General features: G+C 40.6%; 1 protein-coding gene and 2 long non-coding RNA genes across 3 annotated transcripts in view; all 3 read left to right on the top strand.

The window, feature by feature from the left end:
- ptprc (protein tyrosine phosphatase receptor type C) overlaps positions 1 to 21211 on the top strand; it is a 64262-nt gene that overhangs the window by 10130 nt on the left and 32921 nt on the right. Inside the window, exons 2-3 of the mRNA XM_042056345.1 lie at positions 13000 to 13029; positions 13144 to 13294. Of these exons, the coding sequence (XP_041912279.1) occupies positions 13000 to 13029; positions 13144 to 13294 (181 nt within the window). The remainder of the gene's footprint in view (positions 1 to 12999; positions 13030 to 13143; positions 13295 to 21211) is intronic.
- On the top strand, positions 13462 to 14914 carry LOC121677556. Its single transcript, XR_006021031.1, has 4 exons — positions 13462 to 13684; positions 13858 to 14036; positions 14587 to 14688; positions 14882 to 14914. It is a non-coding gene; the product is annotated as an uncharacterized LOC121677556 (long non-coding RNA).
- Positions 20189 to 20650, top strand: LOC121677559. The gene is made up of 3 exons (XR_006021033.1): positions 20189 to 20308; positions 20403 to 20466; positions 20578 to 20650. It is a non-coding gene; the product is annotated as an uncharacterized LOC121677559 (long non-coding RNA).

The following is a 21211-nucleotide window of genomic DNA, read 5'->3' as shown; positions in this document are numbered from 1 at the left end:
ATGCACGCACACAGACCCACCCACACACCCACACACACATAAACATAAACATGTACACGCACACATGCACAAAATTCAAAAAATTTTCAGAATTATGAACAGGCAAGATGGGGGTGGGGTTGTATAAAATGTATATTACATGTGAAATCTATGAACTAATCATGTTTTGGTACTTGTTGTCTAGCAGATACCAGTGAGAATTGAGTGTGCATAATGCAATTCAGTGAGACAGTTAGAATCATATATGCCTTTCAGCGTGACTTATTTTTGTGGAAAACATGTGCTGGGGCGGCGGTCATATTGTGTACCGCTCTGCAGTACATCTAGTTACTGTAGGTTTTGGATGTGCAATGATAGAATAAAGAATAAATTAAAGTACATTTAAACCCATTCATAAAATATTAGTGAACAATGATGATCATTTCTTTCCACCTATGCTCAATTTTGTTTGTTTTCCAGAATGCAGAACCGTATCCAACAACCGTACCCAGCAGTGTGTCATAGGAGGTTTAAAATATTTTACTGAGTATGACTGTACCACAACTGTGATGTATGGATCTACATCTTTCAAAAAAGTGGTCAACGAAGAATTCAGGACTGGAGCTGACAGTAAGTTATATTAGGGCATAATCACAAACATGTTATTTCTGTAAAGATGAAGTGAATGCAAACCACGTTATTTCTGCAAAGATGAACATAATGCAACCAAAACCAATGACGGGTGTTAGTAAGTAGTTTAAAGTAGCACTGTTTCCATGAAATACAAATCATAAACAATAAACTCATTTGAAGTCAAACTCAAGTTTCTCTAAATGATTAAATGCAAACTACTCAACTGATTTCTGCTACATTGCACATTGCAACATTTTTATAAATTATCAAACATTACATCACCACCTTTACTCCACAGCTGTACATACAGTAGCTGTATAGATTCGGGATTCAGATGTGTGCCCGGTGTCATTATTGGATTTGGTTTGAACTGCTTAAAGATTTTTGTGAATCAGAACCACCCTGGTTCCCATTCCATAAACTGATATCAAGCTATATTATGCCTGTGAGTGAGTGTAATCTGTTTCTGAGCTTAAGGAATTTTCCTGTTGGATGTTCCCTGAGCCAGAATAACAACCTATATATGTATCTAGATTTTTTAGATTGCTCTGGGAAGGAATAGAAGATTTTCTTTTAAGAACAAATACATCTAGTGTTTTTTTCTGGGCAATAATTATTACTGTTGTTTTTTATAGAACCTTCAATCTCAGGTATACCCATTGTAACTAATGGGCCTGCAAATAATGCTTTAAAAGTAACATGTGGCTCGGTCAAGGTACATTGGAATGGAGAAAAAGGAAGTTATCATGTAAGAATACTTTCTGGGGGAAAACAAATTACGAGCAAAATGGGAGGTACATGTTATTTTCAGTTTGATGACCTCAGCTACTCAACAGAATACAGAGTGGAGGTATGTATGCCACTATTTACATTTTCTTGAAAGCTGAAACTTACTTAGAAAACACATATGTCCTGCTGTCCGTAATACAATCTTCTGTATACAGATGACAGCATATAATAAGGAGAATTATGAATCGGACAGAAAAATAATTATCTCACAGTCCACATCATGTAAGTGACATCAATTTTTTTTTTTTTTTTTTCTTCAAGCATTTATTTACTCAAATTGTTGGTATTACATCTCTTATTTCAATTTGTTATTAAACTGTGGGTGATGTTCTTACACAATTAGTGTCTTGTTTCAATCCACTAATATTGTGTATTGTTATAACCACTATTAAACAAACATGGAATTCTCTTGCAGATAATGACAAAGCCATTGGAAGTGTGGCCTTTCTCCTCGCACTGACCGTCATTGCCCTCCTATTTATTATGTGTAAGGGTGATTCCACAAAATCAGAGTATCTTATGTCCACACCTGCACCTGTATCTGAGGACATTGAGGTCATGTCCAAGGTAGTTTTTCTGCCAGTTTAGGTTTTTCCTTTTGCAATGATAGAATGATAGATGAGTAGATGTTTGTTTTGTTTTCAACTTTCAACCCAGTTTTCAACCCAGTTTCCACTTTCAGGTTATACTGTCTTTAAAGAGTTTTGTCTCTATAAATAGATTTGTCTCCATTTGTTCTCTTAAGCAAACATCCAGGTAGCTTATTAGCTTTGCTCATACTTTCACTGTAATTTGTTTGTAGGTGTGTTTGTTTGCCATACATCATGCAACATTTAAAGGAAAAATCCGGCCATTTTTAACTCAAAAACGGGTCAGTTAATCCTGGGTTTCATGTTGGAGGATGACCTATCTTTTTAAATTGCATGTAGAACAACTGCCCAAAAAATTTTTGTTTTATACTTTAGGAATAGTTTTTGTTTTATACAGAAAGCTAGTTGAATCTATTTTTGTCCATTTTAGATTATGGTGATGTGTTTTGTAGACATACCCCAAAGACAGTATTGCAGTCATTAGATTCTGTGTATCATTCAGCGCTGAGGAAGTTACTCTACTCATTACTGTGTATAATTGTATTAAACGATTGGTTGGCCTTCACTTTAAGTATGAAGAGAAATGCAGAAATGTATCAGTTTCATTTGTGTATGTCATTGATTGCCATTGTCAATGTTGTCCTTTGTCATTTTGTGTGCTGCCTTCCTGAGAAAGAGATAGCTATTTCAATGTGTTCTATTTCCTGGTTATATAAAGATACATAAATACATTTTGCTTTGTAATGCAATAATTTGGCTTTACTCACATTATTTGCAGTTTTGTGTGAGTTTTATTAATTGACAAGCAAAGCGAATTTGAATACGTCCCTGAACAATAAATTATGCTTTGGGCCATTCTTTCACAATTTCTCAAAAAATATAAATAATCTTAATTAAGATGTGATGGCCATTTACAGATAGAGGGCTATATCTTACACTCGGCGCAAAAGGACGCCAAGTGCGATGCAAGGCTTGTTCCTATCTTAGCCTACACCCAATTCAGTGATGAATTTTTCGTCATGCGCTCCAGTTCAATTGAACATTGTGCCCACGGGCATGTCAATTAAAAAAATAGGTGTGGTCAGGTGCATGATCCAAAAATCGTTGGCTCCTATCTTGGTGATCTGAAACGCATGGTCAGTGGCAAAAAGCTTAAATACATTTAGGGGTGTGTCCAGCAGTGATGCGCGGGTCCGTGGATGATCGACCCGCCCCGACGTTTTCAACTAACCCAACCGCAAAAAAATAATTATTAAAATACTGTACCCGACCCGCTTCCCGACCCGCTTATTGTAAACACTAGTCTATGCTCTTGATGAACTTAATCGTAGCGTTATTGAGCTAAGCAAAACTGGTTTCCAAGAGTCATATGCATTTAAAACAAAGTAGGCCTATTCAAGTTATACAGTATAATAATTGCTCAGCAGTTGGGAAACCTGCGTTTAGTCTTTTTTTGTCCCGCGTCAGCATTCACCCAAAAATTATATGACTCAACATTGAAAATAATTAAGGATTTTCCACTACAAATTCTGTTACAGCCGTTCGTCACATGAATGCCTAATTGAAGCTCTCCCAAGCAAAAAATGCAGGCATAGATTTTTTCTAAGAAACTCTTTATTAACGTCTTCTTCAACGGACCAAAACAAGTAGCCTAAGACCTAGTCCTATAGGCTACAATGTGCAGAAATAAAAATATTCACAAAATATATTCATAAAACTACAACCTAAACAAGCTTAGCTGGGCTGAAAAAGGAAGGCTAAAATGTGCCGACTGTTGGTCAAAATAAGCTGGTAGCCTAACACAGAAGATTAACACAAAAGATAGCAGTGCACGCTGCATGATGTTCCCAATTGCATTTAATTTTGTAAGAAAATTAAATATGCTACAGTAGCCTAGGCCTACTCTTTTTTAGCTTTCCTCGCGCTGTGGAGAAATAATATTGCGTCAACTGTCTCTGGGTTGAGGCGGTTTCTTCTAGCCTCGATGACACGGCCTGCAGAGCTGAATGTGCGCTCACTGGCTGCACTTGAAGCTGGAATGCAGAGGATCCTCCTTGCCAATGCATGGAGCCTCGGGAAGGTGTGCGCCTGTCTCTCCCAAAATTCAAGCAACCGGTCCTCATCACAGTCATCCGGTGTAAAGTGCGCTGCATAGTACCTCTCCAATTCATCCTGTAGGCCTACATCAGCACGGGAATCATCGGTCCATTCTGCAAAGTCCACTCTGGGTCTTTTCTCTCTCTGACTTCCAGTGAAGTCTATGGAAGACATAATAGCCAACCTTTGTCAATAATGTAATTTACAAGCCTGAAACTCAAATACCCCATTCATCAATAATAACGCAGCCACTTACCCTCGCCTGTAGATCTTCATGGTGCTGAAGTGCTCGTAGTCGGAATCTCAGGAGAGTCCGCTGCTTCATATGAGACAGGGTGTATGAGGTCGCCAATGATGCTGTGGACATTTGTCCTTTCATTCTGGGTCATCATTCTGAGACTTTTGAACCGGGGACAGAGGAAGAGTGCGATTTTGTGCGTGTCTGTGATGATTAACTTTTCATGGAGTAGAGCAAATGTGCGCCTACGGAGCAGGACCATATACTCTGGGTCTCCAAAGACTGGTTGGCAGTGTGCGCCAAGTTTGTAAAACCACAGCATCACCAAATGCAATGTGGGGTAGTCCTCTCCCTGCAACTCCTCGGATGCTTTCTTGAAAGGTTCCAAAAAATCTATCACGGACGTGAGCGTGTTTTGATAAACACCTTCCATGCGCTCAGACTGTCCCCTGCTTTCAAGTAACTCGTAAATGTCCCTATATTGCTTACTCACGGATTTCAGCATGTCTATTTTACTATTCCAGCGAGTCTCACATTCTTGAACTAAGGCATATGGTAGAGTTGTGGTCACACTGGCCTTTTTCAGATATTTGACAATGCCCTTACACGCGTCCATCATCTCCGTGACCTCTTCAATGTCAGATCCACTGAATGTATGTTTCAGGACTGTGTTCAGAACGTGGACTGAGCATGGAATCCAATGATAATTTTTGAGGGCGGCTTTTATCTTAGAACCCTGGTCACTCACGAGCACCACTTGATCAAATGAGATTCCATATGAAGATAGCTCGTCATTAATCTGTTCGTGGATGTTGATTGCTGTTTTGGGCATTGTGGAATCAAATTCCACTGTGCACATAACACGACTTGCCAGCTTCCAATCTTCTTTTACATAATGGCAAGTCAAAACCGTGTAGGACCTCCTGTTGAAATCATCAGTCCACATGTCAGTTGTCATTGCAATCCCCCCGCTGTCACGAAGCGCTGACTTCAGAACCTCGGATAAGGCCTCCTTCTCGACCATGGCCTGTTTTTTAGCTCGATCACACACCGTCTGCCTATGTGGAATGACTGCATTTGCGTCGACTGATCCATAACGTGCTCCAATGTTGATGAGACCCTGGGCCACTTTAGTAAAACCTTCCCCCGAAACAATATCAAAGGGACGCAGGTCTGTACAACAGAAGTCCACGCAATCATCCACAAATTTGCTCTTAACTTGGAGTGGAATTTTCTTGTGGTCAGCGCGCATAAAGGCATCTATGGTTTGAGGTCTGGGTGATGTTACTCTATTAGGCTGGGAAGGCTTACCAGTACCACATTTATGTCGGGCCATGTTTGTCGTGCCAGTTTTGTGGCTATCAAATGTGTAAATTGTATCGCATGAAGAGCACATGACAAAGCCAGCACTCATGTCGTCCTCTTTAACCACCTCTGCAAACGATTCCCACACTTTGCTCTTTCTATCGGTGTGTTTTTGGAGTTTCCACTCCCCAGTCTTCAGCTTCTCCCTTACCGCCTCCATCTCTATCCTCAAGCAAGCACCTGCGGAGCTCGTGCTGCATCTTCGCGCCAGTCATTCAGTCAGATGTGGCTGTCATAGGCAACAACCAACAAGCCATTGCCGTCCTCGGCAACGACCACGAGGTAGCCACATGCTAGCGTCGGCGCGCATCGCCCGCCACTCAGTCCAGTGCGACAGTACCGCCAAAACACGTGGGGTGCACACGCCGCAGGAGCTCACTCAACAGGGCGCCACGCTGCTAGCTATCCAGTTCGGGCGTGCTAGCAGCCACGTGGCCGACCCCGCTCGTCACCAGCTCCCTCTCAGCAGCCGCCCTCAGGCTGCACTTTCCGCGGCGTGTCACCGCGGCACTCCTCCTCTCCTGGCGGGGCCCTAGGTGGCCTTTTCAACCGTCGACACTGTACCAAACACCGGGGTTCGAGGGGTGCCAGATGAAGCTGCACCAACGCCACTCCGCTCCGTCGAGTCGCCAACCAGGACAGACAGGCACCGACTCCACAGCAACCGGACCGCACTGAGCTCCCCGCTGCAGCTACCGTCTTCGGCGTCCCTCCTCGTGTTGCCATCTCGCATAGCCGTCCTGTTCTGCTCCCGGCCCGTTCCACTCCTTCGCAGCCTCGGCGAAGGCACGACCCCCGAGATGGCCATGCTAACGAACTCCACACAACAAACTTTTTTTTTTTTTTTTAAAGGCGCCGGCCAACAGGCCAACTAGAACTGGCGCCCACACAGCACGGTGCCTCTCACACGCACCCAAAAGTTTTTAAAGTTCAGAGTTCAGAGGCCCTTTCCGTCGAAGCTGCCCCACCGTCGTGAGTTCGCTGCCCTCAGCGGCTCCGCCAACCGTCTGTCGACCAGGAACCTCTTCCTCGCCGCTCTCCATCGGCTCTGCTCACGCGTCGCGGCCACCGCCAGCCTCGAACCGCCCGGCGCGGAGTCACTGCCCAGCGTCGTCTTCTCCGCGAACGCTTCTTCAGGCCCCTCTTCCGGCAAGATCTCCTCCCATGGCAGCAGGCAGGTCCAGACGACAGCTCCTCTCCTCTGTTGGCAGTAACGATAGAAGGCCCCGAGCTTTTTAGCAGCCCTTACAAGGGCTCTCCCTGGATCCTCTTGCGTGGGTCTCCACCCAGCGGTATGGTCTTCCATTCCCAGCTTCTCTCGCTGGGCAGAGGCCATGTTCGAAAATCGCTTCTCACACCAATGTAACGATTTGATAGCGACACCAACAGTTGTCCAATCAAAAGGTTTATTAGCTGAGAATGAGAGCACACAGACCAAGACCAAGACACACCAAGACACAGAACATAATACACACGGGGCAGGTCAAACAGACACACACACTACACATACAGGGGAGGACGCAGCCCCCACACACAAAAAGGTTCACACACGAGGGAGAACTAAAAGGGAAACTTGTCACAATAAAGACGCTAACTTTACACTTATAACTTAGGAGATATAAAGACATAAACCCCAAATGTTCACCCCCGTATCCCAGCATGCCTTTCGCGGGAGAACGCTAACACTGTCTTTTTGCGCCGACGCTACAATACTATGCATAAATGCAATCATGGATAGACTACCTTTATCATGAACATGATCTAAAATAGCCCAATTATCAAATAACACAAATGGACTCATTCTTCTAACTTTTAATTAAAAATAATAAAAACAGCCAAGACTAGAGAGAAAGAATCAGTTTTATAATACAAGAGGGAAATGACAGAGAAGGGCCTTCACAAGATGTGAAGAAAAGAAGTCCGTAAAGTTGTGAGCCAGATAGTAGGTCCTAAATGTTCTGCAGGTGACCCTACACATGTATAGATAATGTATCCATGGTCTCTCCTTAATGTTTTTGTTCATTTACAGTTCTCTCTCTTTAGTATGCATGTTATCAGGTAAATGGCAGACATGGCATCAAATTACCATTTTTTGCCAATAAAAATAGTCTTATGACTAATGACCTATTGGCCCAAGGCCCAAGCCATTGTGAACTAGTACTACAGCACAGTCGCGACCACAGATGCAGAACTGTAGCACAGTCCTTCAAGTGATGCTACAGAAGTCAGCTCTACCTTGTCATTAGCAGCACTATTTCATGTTCAGTTCACATCTCACACATCAAAGCACAACCTCTCTGGGTTGGAGTTTGAGACAAGGTCTACAAGTAAACAATGTGGTTTAAAGCGCAAACACGCATTGACTGTGAGACACTGTTGACAGACTTGCCACACAAGCCACACATGCATGTTCTCACGCTAACGGCTTTATTTTCTCCATATGTAATTTCATAGTTTGATTATTAAATAGGAGTTGAAATGACGACAGGATCCGCAAATACAGTTTGCTGGTTACACATGCACGTAACCTTCAATAGGCGTAACGTTTCAAGATAGCACAATGATCTGCATCAAAACGAGCGCACAAAGTAAAATGTACTATATGCATGGCATAGAATGTTTTATTTGCCAAAAAATAACCATACAACTCAATTAATTTACGCTACTACGTAAGGCACGCCTTGCTCACTTCCTGATGTACTGACACCTTAATTTACACAGTCTGTATAGATCACAGCCTGCCTGAAACAAAGTAACCTAAACAAAGATAGAACTAGGAAGGAGGGAATAATAACCTAGTGCTAAATTGATTTCAAATGAATGTTTTATCGATCATTAGACAGTGCATAAATATAATAATGGATAGATTGCCTTGTGAACATGACCCCAAAAAGACTAATTATTCTAACTTCTAAATTTAAAATTCAACAGACAAGACTAGAAAGAAAGAAACAGTTTTATAATACAAGAGTGAAATGACAGAGAAGGGCCTTCACAAGAGGTGAAGAAAAGAAGAGAGTTTGGGATCTTTCCAAGTAAGAGACAGTGAAGTTGTGATCCAGATAGTAGGTCCACACACACACACACACACTCAGGTAAATAGCCTAGAATAGAAAAACCGCACTCTCAAGTATTTTCTCTTTACTTATTTATTAATGCCATGTCCATGTGTCACACTGACGATGGCTTAGGCCGAAACGCGTCTGTGGACATGGCATTAATAAATGAATTAAAGTAAAGAGAAAATACTTGAGAATGCGGTTTTTCTATTCTAAGTTGTCACTTTTTAACTCGCACCCGAAATTGTTGTGATTTGTTGAGATTTAAAGTTGAGCGCGCCTGTTCTCACTACTCAGGTAAATAGCCGACATGACATCTAATTTCTAACTATAAAAAAGTCTAATGACTAAATGACCTGTTAAGTCTAAATACCAAATATAAGTAGGCTATGCATAGCTTTTTTTGCATAGCATTCACTCTGAATTAACTTCTAGTGTAGTCTATCTTGAGCCTCATATTGAGTATACAACACACAAAACACATCAGCTAAAACTCAAAGACCATTCAAATAAAACTTTAAGATGTGTTATAATATATAAAAAGGATGTCATTAGTTTGTTATTCACATTTTCTTCATATATATATACAAACGAAAATAACAATTGTGGCTGATTTAAAAAAAAAAAAAAACAGATTCTGGCTAAAAAAAAAGTTTGTGACTAGCTCAAAATAACATCCACTCAACTTCACGATGAGAAAGGGCCACAGTTCCGCCAAAGCTAATGCCTCTCAGTTGTGACTTGCAGTGCGCTTTGTCTAGAAGCAGAATCAGGTGAGATTTTAGGGGTAAACCCACACAGGCCACAACTGACAAGAGATTGCAGAGAAAAGAGATTTCCTTGATTTGTCTGTTTAGAAAAGTATTATTATATAAGTATTATTTATGGTTTTAGAGAACGTTGTGAAGCTTATTAAAGGCTTCTTGAATGACGAGAGATCTTGTGTCGCTCTTCAACAGGGCGTCAGTGGTGCCTGAGCCAAACGCATGCAACTGTTGGTCATGGCACGTCTCTCAGGACTACAGGTCCTCTTGGCTCTTGCAGTCCTCTATGGCTTGGCTCAAAGTAAGTGTCCAGTTGCATTTTTTTTAAGTCATGGAGCATCACTCGTTATTTTTTTTGTGTGATGTTAGGGTAAATTTGGGGGAGTTAATATGTTTTATGAGGGAAAGGTACAGTACATGATGGATATTTGAACATGCATTGCATTCTTAATTCTATTGAATTGATGTGAATATCACATATTATCCAATCACACATGAAAGAAACAAGAATTCACAAAAACAAGTGTTTCAATCATCCCGACCTCTGATGGGTCGCCTATTTACACCGTTTCAACGGCACATGAACGGTTAGACCGAGAATTCTCGTCATGAAATTAAAATTCCACTGGAGCTCCAAGCGGTTGTGTATACGCAGCCTTACAACACTGTTTACAGCTCTTCGAGTCACGGTAAAAAGTCATTTTTGGGACATAGCTAATGTAGATACACCTATGGTGTGGGTGCTTGCGTTTCTTTAGTTGTCCGCTGTCTTGGTTTGTATAGAAATGGATATTAAGTGACACATACACGCAAGACGGTGGAAATACGGGACCGACGGTAATAGGGGGAGTTCCGATACCATCTTTAATCACGATCGGAGATGAAAATCACGACTGAGGACACGTAGCCATCAACAAAGTTCCAGCAGCAAATCCAAAGTTCTCTGGAGCAAGGCCCAATCTTATACAGGCTCAAATACATGGTTTCCAGGCAAAACCATTACATGCAGACATACAGTATGACAAGACCCATGACTGTCATTCTGTAGTTTCACAAAATAACACATATCCATCTTTCCTGCTGTTGAAGGCCATCACATGATATTAATTATATGTCAGCACTATTCCCTACAGAAGTATAGGCAATAGAGCGCAACAGTTCTGCCCATCGCTGAATCCAGAAGTAAGAATTCAATACAATGGGGTTGGTATCCCAGACATGGTTTAAGCATAGTCCCACGTTAAGAGCTATTGTTCCATTAGTGATTTTCATTTAAGCTCTCTTTCAGTTAAGGACTAGGCTTAATCCATGTCTGGGAAACCAATCCCATATCAGGATACCGATACCCCATATCATAGGATGCCCATGTGAAAACAGTGGCATTCTCATGGAAAATGCAGGTGCTCTGCAAATATTAGAGGATTATCAAGGTCATATTTTCACATGCAAATTAGGTTTCTGGCAAACAGTTGCAGTTAACTTTTGGCAGTTTTGCAGCAAATTTGCAGCAATGTCATATGCAAATTAGGTTTGTCACCAGAAGTTTGTCATTATTGGCTAAGTATGGTGGCAAATCACTGGTGAACACATTTAGTATATTTTTTTGGCCTTTTTATGCCTTTAATGATAGTGAAAGTGGAGAGTGACAGGAAGCAAATGGGAGAGAGAGCAGGGGTGGGATCCGGAAAGGACCACGGGGCGGCGTACAGTGCTGGTGCCCCAGCCAGTTACACATTTGCCACTAGTGGCAAACTTCTCATTGTTGCCAGAACTTTGCTGGAAGTTTGCCTCTACCGGCCAACATTGGCAAACTTCTGGCAATATTTTCTAGTGAACTCAATTGTTCCCCACAAATCACCCACAAGTTTGCTGCAAATCTGCCGCAAAAAAATGTTTTTTGTAAGGGCAGTACTGCCTTCACTTCAACTGTTAGTAATGATGACAGTACAACATTTTAAGCTTTCTTTCTTTTTGCTTAACTTCTTCATTTAACAGTGGTGGTGACAGGGTGTGTGTGTACAGGACTGCATAGACCCCCCCCCCCACACACACACACACACACACTATTTAATACTGTGCAAATGTGTGGTCGCGAGTGCTCTAGAAGCTGAGCATTTACCACTTCCTGATGTCTGCTCTTCCTTACGGCTAGCTGAAATGGTGCTTCAAAGAGAATACTACAGAGGACTTGTACTAATTTCTGTACATTGTAAAGCGTGTTTGTCTGTCAAGCACTAATGTTGTCTCAGCCTTTTTAAACAACACTCACTTTTGATTTATAGACACTCAGACTCCCACTCAGCACCATAACCTTTTCCCTTAATTACAATACTATCAGTCAGTGACTTCTTCTATATTCAGATTCAAGTTTCTTTTTCAAAGAAATTTTAAACATGTTCTCATTTTTATTTTCATCTCCCAAATGTGGCTCTTGTAGGTGCAGATACGACAGCCAAACCCCCAGCACCCAAACCCGCAACAGGTAACAGCAACCTCTGTTGTGACATTTCCAGTGATTAGCAACAGCGGGAAAGCAGATTATTCCAATTCATGAGGTTATTTTGTTCTTTCATCCAAATTGAGCCAATCTCAGCCATAGGCTTACTGTAGCTATAGCTTTGGATGTTATACACTATGACTTTTTCTGGGGTGAATAGAGGCTTGCTTCCCCCTATAGTCTGTGAACGGAAAAAAACAGCCTTGTAACTTTGGGCCGACGGGCCTGACTCAGACACAGAAAGTCTGCGATTTAACAAATTGCTTTACGGCAATACACACATACACGCCAGGCACCGGCTAGAACGAGGTAGTGATGGAGTTTCTCAGACATTTGTAATGGCAGAGCCAGCGAAAAGAAGCAGAAACATAGTACACCGTTGGAACCGAGGAACAGGGAATAAGGAACCGGCAGACTGACCGATTGAGGAGTGTCGTAAATCATATACTCTAAAGCTGTAGGGGGAGCTCTGCAGATAAACCGGAATGCAAAAAGCAAGGAAACAGTGAAGAAATTGCCAAAACTGCATTGGGGGCTTTAAGATTGAGAAGAAAAAAAGACTTCACAGCCCAGTCCTCATCATATCACATGAAAATGTTGATGTTCCTATTTTCAAATTTTCACATTATATTTCGCCATAATCATATGGGTGAATTTGTGGTGTATCAGGATTTTTGTTTGTCCAGCTACATTTATCATCCATTATAGTAAGTTTAGCATGCTTTCCATCCAAAAATCAGATCTCTCCCACTCTTCCAAGCACGGCTGCTGCAGGAGCTCCTTTTTAAACAACACTGCACTTTTGGTTTATAGTAGACATTCAGACCCCCACTCAACTTGCCTCCACTCAAACCACAACAATCACAACAACAGTCACAGGTTTGCTCTCACTTAATGGAGGCTTGCTTGTTTGTTGTTCACTGTGATGCACACTGATCCTTTGTTTTAGGACCAATAATGACCACGTTTTGCCCTTGTTGTGTTTCAGTTGACTCAGCAATCCCAACATGTAACGACAGTGAGTAATAATATCTCTGTTATTAGGACATGATGAGAGCAATACAGAGCAACTACCTGTTGGCAAATGCCTGAAATTAAAAAACAAAATCTATTGTGTCTCTGTGTTTAGCAGCGTGGTTTAACATTGAGGAGAATGATGCTAATGTGACAATAATCATTAAAACCAAAGAAAACATCCCCAATGGCAGTTCAAGTACTATTGCTCCCGCCATGATTGCCCCAGCAGATACTACAAATACCACTATCACCGCTATTACTAGCCCTAGTGTCAATGGACCCTTTCAAGAGAGTTCCATTATCAGCATCATAGTTGGCCCCACAAGACTTCCTTTTTAACATTCCATATGTAATCTTAATGTAGAGGAAGTAGATTGGGGCCCAAATAGAACGTTCAAGCATTGTTTTTGTTTACCTTGTTGAAAGGGTCTATAGCAATGATGTTACAAGTAGCACCAGAGCTATGGAAAATATTGATGAATACACGATAGAATTACTTGATGTCTCATCTGGCTTGAACTTCGCTGTTGATTCATTCATCATCAGCAAGACAAAACTGAACCCATGCACCACCTACCAAATAAATGTCACTGTCAACAGCAGCATCATTTGTAGATTAAATGGTACCACAACCTCTTTCAAAACCAGAAACATAGGTAAGTTCATAATCGTATAACACTTAATGATAGCTGGTATTCTATTCCATAATGTCAAAGTGGAATCAGAAATATACATGTTATACCTGTTAAGTATACATGTTATACCTGTTAAATATACATGTTATACATGTTCCCTGTGTGATACGTACTCATTAATATTCATTTGATAGGCAAGGAGGATGTATCCCAAAATGGACCGAGCAAAACGACACATCAGTTAAAATTTGTTTTGAGACACACAAGTGGTTGACGTAGGAATGGTGTTTTGAGGAGAACAGGACTTGTGAGTTGAAATCATTTGAGATAGGTCCGGAGAATTGTCCTGTCATCATAGAGGATGTCCCACTTGGTATGAAGTTTTATATTGTAATTTCCATCTTTGGTTCTGGTTTTGGTTTTCCCGTATTAATCTAAATAAGTGTTACATTGGTCTTTGATATGACTGACAAACACAACAGTCTCATGCCCTCTTATAAATTTCACTGCATTGTGGTCTGGAAATTCTGCGCCTGAAAGTCCCGATTCCCAATAAAACCTGACTAAAGACTAGGCTTGAGGCACAATCCTCAAAGTCCTTAAAGCCGAATCATAGTTTGATATTAAAATCTATTTAGTTTTCTATTCTGGTCTATTATGAAAGACAAGAAACACGTGTGACATTGCAATGGACATTAGTTAGACAACCAAAAACAAAAAAGACCATAAGGATTTTCATAAGAGGTACAGAGTTGTGCACAAAAGACTAAAGCATTGTTACTTTGAAATGTAAGATACAAGGGTTTAGCTGTGACAATACTTACATGAGTGTAAAAATGTGTGTCAAAGCTAATCAATATTTACAGATAAAATAATATGTATAATAAATGGCTAAATATTCAGTTCAATATATTCTTTTGCAGTTGGTCAGATTGATCTATATTATGAGAACAAATACCCTATTGAGATTGAATGGAAAAACAAACCCAGCAACTGTAATGATACCTTGGATTTTAACTGTAAAGGTGAGAATCTATTTTTTGTTTGTTTCATCCTTTGTTTCTAAGCCATGGAGTAATCCTTATCCTAAAAACATTATTCAGTGGAGATCTTGACTCCTAGGATTAGGCTTTATCCATGTCCAACTGTATATCTATCATAAAGTGGTTTATGGTAAATGCGCATCATACATTATCTGAAAAACATTTTATTTTGAAGGACGAGATGGTTCATCATATCCGGTTGACAAATTAGTAACAAGTACCAAAACATGATTAGTTCATAGATTTCACATGTAAAATTCATTTTATACAACCCCACCCCCATCTTGCCTGTTCATAATTCTGAGAAATTCTTGAATTGTGTGCATGTGTGCGTGCACACGTTTATGTTTATGTGTGTGTGTGTGTGTGTGCTTGTGTGTTTGTCTGCGTATGTGTGTTTGTGCATGTGCATGCATGCGTACATATGTCTACTGTGTGAGTATGTGTCATACGTATGATTACTGTGAATCGTGTGTATCTGCTTATGCACATGTGTGCACATGGAATGGGTTGACATGGCCCCTTGAGATCAACATACCTCCTAAACCCTGCGGTTCTCTAGATATTCACAGAAAACTGTCTGCCCTACCCTCCTTTCGGGGGGTCCAGTCCAGCGGGGGGGCTACAGATCAAAACGAAAAACGATGGTTCCATGCTATCCATGTGGGGTTACATGCCCACCAAGTTTCGTGTACCCCGGTCTTTCAGTGTCCCGGGAATCCTTGACGGAAATTTGGACATAACAAAAAATCTGACTAAACCTATTTGACCGCCTCTTCGCTGCGCGGCGGTCATAATAATACTGTTGTCATGCCTTGATCTGGTGAAGTGGTGAGATAAAGGCTACATTTCTGATTTGATGAATGTTTCTTTTCTTTTATAGATGTAAAGGTTACAATGGAAAACAAAAATAAAAATAGCAAATCACTTACCCTCCACAGTACAAGTGAAAGTGAAAAATGCCCAACAGTAAATTTCACCCTTCTTACCAAATGCAAAGATGTTGTTGATCAAAATGTTGGTGAGTAATAAAACATCTTTGTTTCTTAGCATTTTTAATCAAAATTTGTATTGAAATGACCTGTAGCTTGATTTTCTTTGAAGTCTGAAGTCTTGAATCTAGAAGTGTGGATTGTGGATGTGATTCTAGACCAGTGGTCCCCAAACTTTTTCTTCTCAGGACCAGCTCACTAAGCCTGGCACTAAGAGAGGGCCAGAGACTCGGAGTATATCAGTAACCATAAATAGCTTAGTGCTGTGAACAACAACAATCTACCTTAATTGAATATTCCATTACATTTAATCATAGGCTACTTCAATTTAATACCATTGTTAACTGTGTTTATATTGCCATCATGCCATGTAAAATGTAGCTCAAATGAAATGAAATGAAATGAATACTAATAAAAAGAATTTTGCATTCCCAAAAGTATTAGCAGGGAGTCCCAAAAGTATATCTTATTTAAAATGAACTCTGAACTCTGTGTCTTTGCATACACAGGTCAAGTTGTGAACAAGCAATATCCTACAAATAATTTAAAGTTCTCAAACTATGAGAGTTTTATAAAGTGCTGGCAAAAACATCTGGAATGACCACCATTCTAACTTTCACTCACCTGATGAGAACTTTGTGAATTGTGAATTTGGATGAACATTTGAACGAGTGAATAAAAAATAGAAATAGTTATCCCAGGAAGTCCCAGAAATATGACTTGAATAGAGGTTAGTTAGTTATTAACAATGAATTGATAAACTTTTAGAATACTTTGAGCACTGATGCAGTCAGCATAGGCCTCTTACATTGTTTGCAGGTAGGCCTAGGCCTACATTTCATTCCGTTTTCGATGTCAAACGCAAAACAGCGCCAAAACAACCACCAGTGGACAAAAAGAGTATTACACGTGTACTGTTAAGACCCGCCATAGAGAATGAATGGGGGAAATTACGGATTATAGTTTGACGATGTCGTACTCCCCTGCGGGCCAGATGCTATATACCACGGACATGTTTTTGGGGGCCACCCAAAATGAGGTGGCGGGCCGTATCCGGCCCGAGGGCCGTAGTTTGGGGACCACTGTTCTAGACTCTAATGCATTTAGTCAGAAATTAACTGCAACATAAATCTGAAATTGTGTACAAAGATAGAATAAAGAATAGATCCATTTACCAAATGTAAGTGAATAATAATGATAATTTCATTCAAGCTGTGCAAAATGTTGTTTGTTTTCTAGACTGCAAAGACCTACCCAATAGCCAGCTGTGTGTCATAACAGGTTTAAAGATGAACTGAACTGGAATTTGAAGTAAAGGTGATATAACAGATGTATTTTATTTCTTCTCATTGGTACAATGATTAAAATGGCTGAATTTATTAAAAGGGATAAAATTGTACGTTGAAAGTGGTGTTGTTGTTACACGGGCGCCGCCATGTTGGATTTCAACAATTGGCTACGTCACTGGCATGGTAAGCTACTCTGCACTAGCACTAGCAGCCATAGCAGATAATGAGTCTGAGGCTAGTTGACATGGCTGAGGAAACTAACATTAGGCCTAGCTGAGTTACATATTGGCCATAAGCCATTTATCATAGGCTAGCCTACATCACAAAATCTCATACAAAATGAAACCAAACTAGTGAAACAAAGGTGAACACTTTAACAGGGAAAATTAATTTGGCATGAATCATACTGAACGCAATTTTGTCAATGAGCAGAAACACACACGACATTCAAACTATTGATAAGATGTGCACTATGGAAACTGGTCTGTAACTTTGGACGAATAAATGCCATTGACTTGCCATATCCTGACTTAAAAAACCCTTTTCTCGCTTACTTTATTGCAAACTCGGTGGAGCAGCTTGTAGTCTTTTTCAATTCATAGAAGGGCGAGCCCACAGTCTATGTGCCATGGAGCCTAAGTTTCAACTTCGGCTTCGTTCACCCAATGCAGTCACTGGTCGCAATTACAAAGTCTGGGAAGGTTCGTTCAATCGTTTAAAGTTTTAAGTGCAGTAGCCTATCTGTCCCCTTTGGAATAATATATCGAAGTAGCCTCAGATGAGGTCCAGTGTTAGATAAGCTACCATACGATCCAACCTAGGAAAGGGCTAGCAGCTAACACCTTGGAAACACACTTATGGCAAACTCCACAAGCTAGCACTCCGACCATAGAGAGTATAAACCATGACTCCGACGATATCACAGATCGATAATAATGCTTTTACTAGCTGGTAACTAAACCACAGCGGGTCTGTAAACAGAATCCAGTGTCCCTTTCTACTCACCCTGAAGCCAGTTGTTCACCGTCTCAGGGCAGATTGTTGATGCGAGGGAGTTTAACTCGCAGTGCTGCTATCCAAGAGACTCGTGCAATATCAACATCCACAAGGTAAAAATCTGCAAACTCTCCACTAATGTTAGCCTAAAATAAACGGCAAACTCGTGTATCCTCCGTGTATCTGGGGTCAACTTGGGGTAAGGAAGTTTTTAACAGTTTCAAGGGAGGGAGAGAGAGAGCCCGTGTGAGTTGCTGTTACGAGTGCCAGTAGTCCATACTGCGTTAGCCTACATTGACGTGACAATGCGTGTTATATAGCTTAATTGTATATGCACCGTAGCCTTCGCATAGGCCTAATGTAGTGGTGGTGAGTGAGTATGCAGTTGTGTGGAGGATGTACAGTAGGCAATGTGTGTGTGTGTGTGAGGGATGGAGGGAGACAGAGAGACAGCGTGCGTGTTGCTGTCTCAAGCGCCCCTCCAGTTTTCTTCATGACCTGTAGGCTAGGTCTACAGTAGCCTATGTTGTGCCGCACAAAATGTATCTATGTTGTACATTGCACAAAATGTATACACCCCGAAATAAACACATACATAAATAAACATATTTTCCCCGTCACTTTGGCTTCTTTGAACATTTCCCCTACGTTTCGCCACTGCTTTGCAACAGATAGATTCCAGTGTCCATGCTCCAGCAGCGCCCACACAGTCATTTTCACCCAAATGATCCTACTGAAGGTTGAGCTGGAGCCTGAAACCCATCTAGTGGTAGTCAAGACACTACAGGCCTGTCCCTCACAGGCTCAAATTTGTAACCCATGCCATTAAAATTACAAATTTTCGTGTATACAGAATATGCTGCAGCTGTTGCCTATAGAACTTCTCAGGTCCTACCATGCCAGTGACGTCATTGAAACTGGCAGCGTTCTAATACTAACAAAAGCAATTTTGGTGTTGCTTAAAAAAGGCTACGTATTGATTTTTTTAATTATTTTTTTTAGTGTCATTTATTTTTAATTGTCATAATCAACACATTATCAATGTTGATTCTTTCAGTTCAGTTCATCTTTAAAACCTTTAACTATGAATGTATCACAACGGTGAGGTATGGAGCTAAATTTGTGACAGACAAGAACATACCATTTGAGACTGAAGCTGGCAGTAAGTTGTTTTAACTGATATTAACACTTGCTGAAAATGTATGGAAAATAAGATATTTCAATTCCCTGTGCGTAACTGGGACTGATTATACTGCATCATATAAACTGAGGCAGATGAATAACCACAATTAGATATGTTGTAAGAAAAACTTGATTAAAAATGTTATATGAAACCTTTTCTAAACTCTGGTTGAGGAAAGTAACAGATGCAGTAAAGCAGTTAAAGGGCATTTCATATTTTATTTCAATCAAAAAGTAGAGAACTTCAAGTTTGTCCCATTGTAAAAGTGCCAACATGGCCCATCACATCTCCTCCACTGGGGGCCATTTCCTTATGATTTCTCACCATACAGCACTGCATTCCACTGCATTCTGTACTAGAAAGGTCCCTTTGGAACACTGTCATGTAGGGGCAGCATAGGGGCATTTCATAATGCCACCCTTTTCCATCGCAAGGGGACCCATATGGAATGTTTATATCATTATAAGGGTGCCTAATAGGGCATTTCATCACGTTTTCTCCTCAAGAGGGGCACTCTTTAAGACACATTATATAATTGTATTGCTCTATACTCTCTAGGTCTAGGATGTCCTTTTCTGGTGGGATGATTTGTCTCTAGAGTCTAGAGTCAGCACTGCTGTTATACATAGTGTGTGTTGTGGATTCAGATTAGTGATATTTGGTTTGACCTACTTAATCCAGATTTTTGTGAGTCAGAACCACCCTGGTTCTCATTCCATAAACTGATATCAAGCTATGCCTGTGAGTAAGTGTAATCAGTTTCTGAGCTTTGAACTCTCCTGTTGGATGTTCCCTGAGCCAGAATAATAACCTATGTGTATCTAGATTTGTAGTTGATCTGAGAAATAATATAACATTTTCTTTTTTTCTTTTTAAAAAGTCAAATACATGTATATTTAGAGGTCCATCTATGCAATATTTGTTGTTGTTGTTTTAGAACCTGAACCACCAGGGAAACTCAAAATAACCGTTGTGTCAAATAATGCGTTACATGTATCATGTAATCAATCAATTGTTGGTATGGTACCGCTGGAAGATATCATGCAATACTTTCTGATGGAATCAAAAATAGGAAAACAGACAGCAGCAAATGTTCTTTTAACTTTGAAGACCTCAGCTACTCAACAGAATACACAGTGGAGGTATGTATGCCACAACATACATTTTCATGAACAATGTGCCTGACTTGGAAAACACATATATTCTGCTGTCTGTAATACAGTCATTTCTATGCAGGTTAGAGCAAAGAATGGTGAAGGGTTGATGTCAGATCCAAATTCTGATGCAGAGTTCACATCATGTAAGTAGAATCTGACATAGCTGGACATGCAATTCCAAATTTGTAAACATATTTTTGTCTAATTTTAGAGTGTAACAATCCTGAATAAACAAACATGGAATTCTCTTGTAGATAATGACAAAGCCATTGGAAGTGTGGCCTTTCTCCTCGCACTGACCGTCATTGCCCTCCTATTTATTATGTGTAAGGGTGATTCCACAAAATCAGAATATCTTATGTCCACACCTGCACCTGTATCTGAGGACATTGAGGTCATGTCCAAGGTAGTTTTTCTGCCAGTTTAGGATTTTTCGGTAACACTTTGCGGTAAGGGTACATGAATTATGTAAGGGATAATGTATAGAACGCCGGTCATTATCAGAAAATAAGTCCTGACAGGGCGAACAGGATTGTTGCTTTGTCCTGTAGGGACTTATTATGACCGCCGTCAGAGTTCTTTTTTTTTTCTTCGGTCATCTACGATCTACATCCTGAAATTTTGGTCAACGATACCCGGGACACCGAAACACTGGGGCACATGAAACTTGGGCATGTAGACACTTGGTGGCAAAAACCCATTTTACTTGACAGTGGTCTGTTATACTCAGCAATGGTCTGTTATTCATATATATATAAATATCAGACCTCCGAATGTTGGGAAAGCCCATTCAAGTGAATGGAGCATTCTGCAGCATTATGAAGAGTTTCCACAAGTAGAAAAAAAGTTTTGCGAGATCCCGCAAAAGTCTTCTTCATGTTTTTTTTC

The sequence above is a fragment of the Alosa sapidissima genome, chromosome 12 (genome assembly GCF_018492685.1).
Source record: "Alosa sapidissima isolate fAloSap1 chromosome 12, fAloSap1.pri, whole genome shotgun sequence".
Lineage (NCBI taxonomy): Eukaryota > Metazoa > Chordata > Actinopteri > Clupeiformes > Clupeidae > Alosa > Alosa sapidissima.
This window is presented reverse-complemented; position numbering and strand designations above follow the sequence as displayed.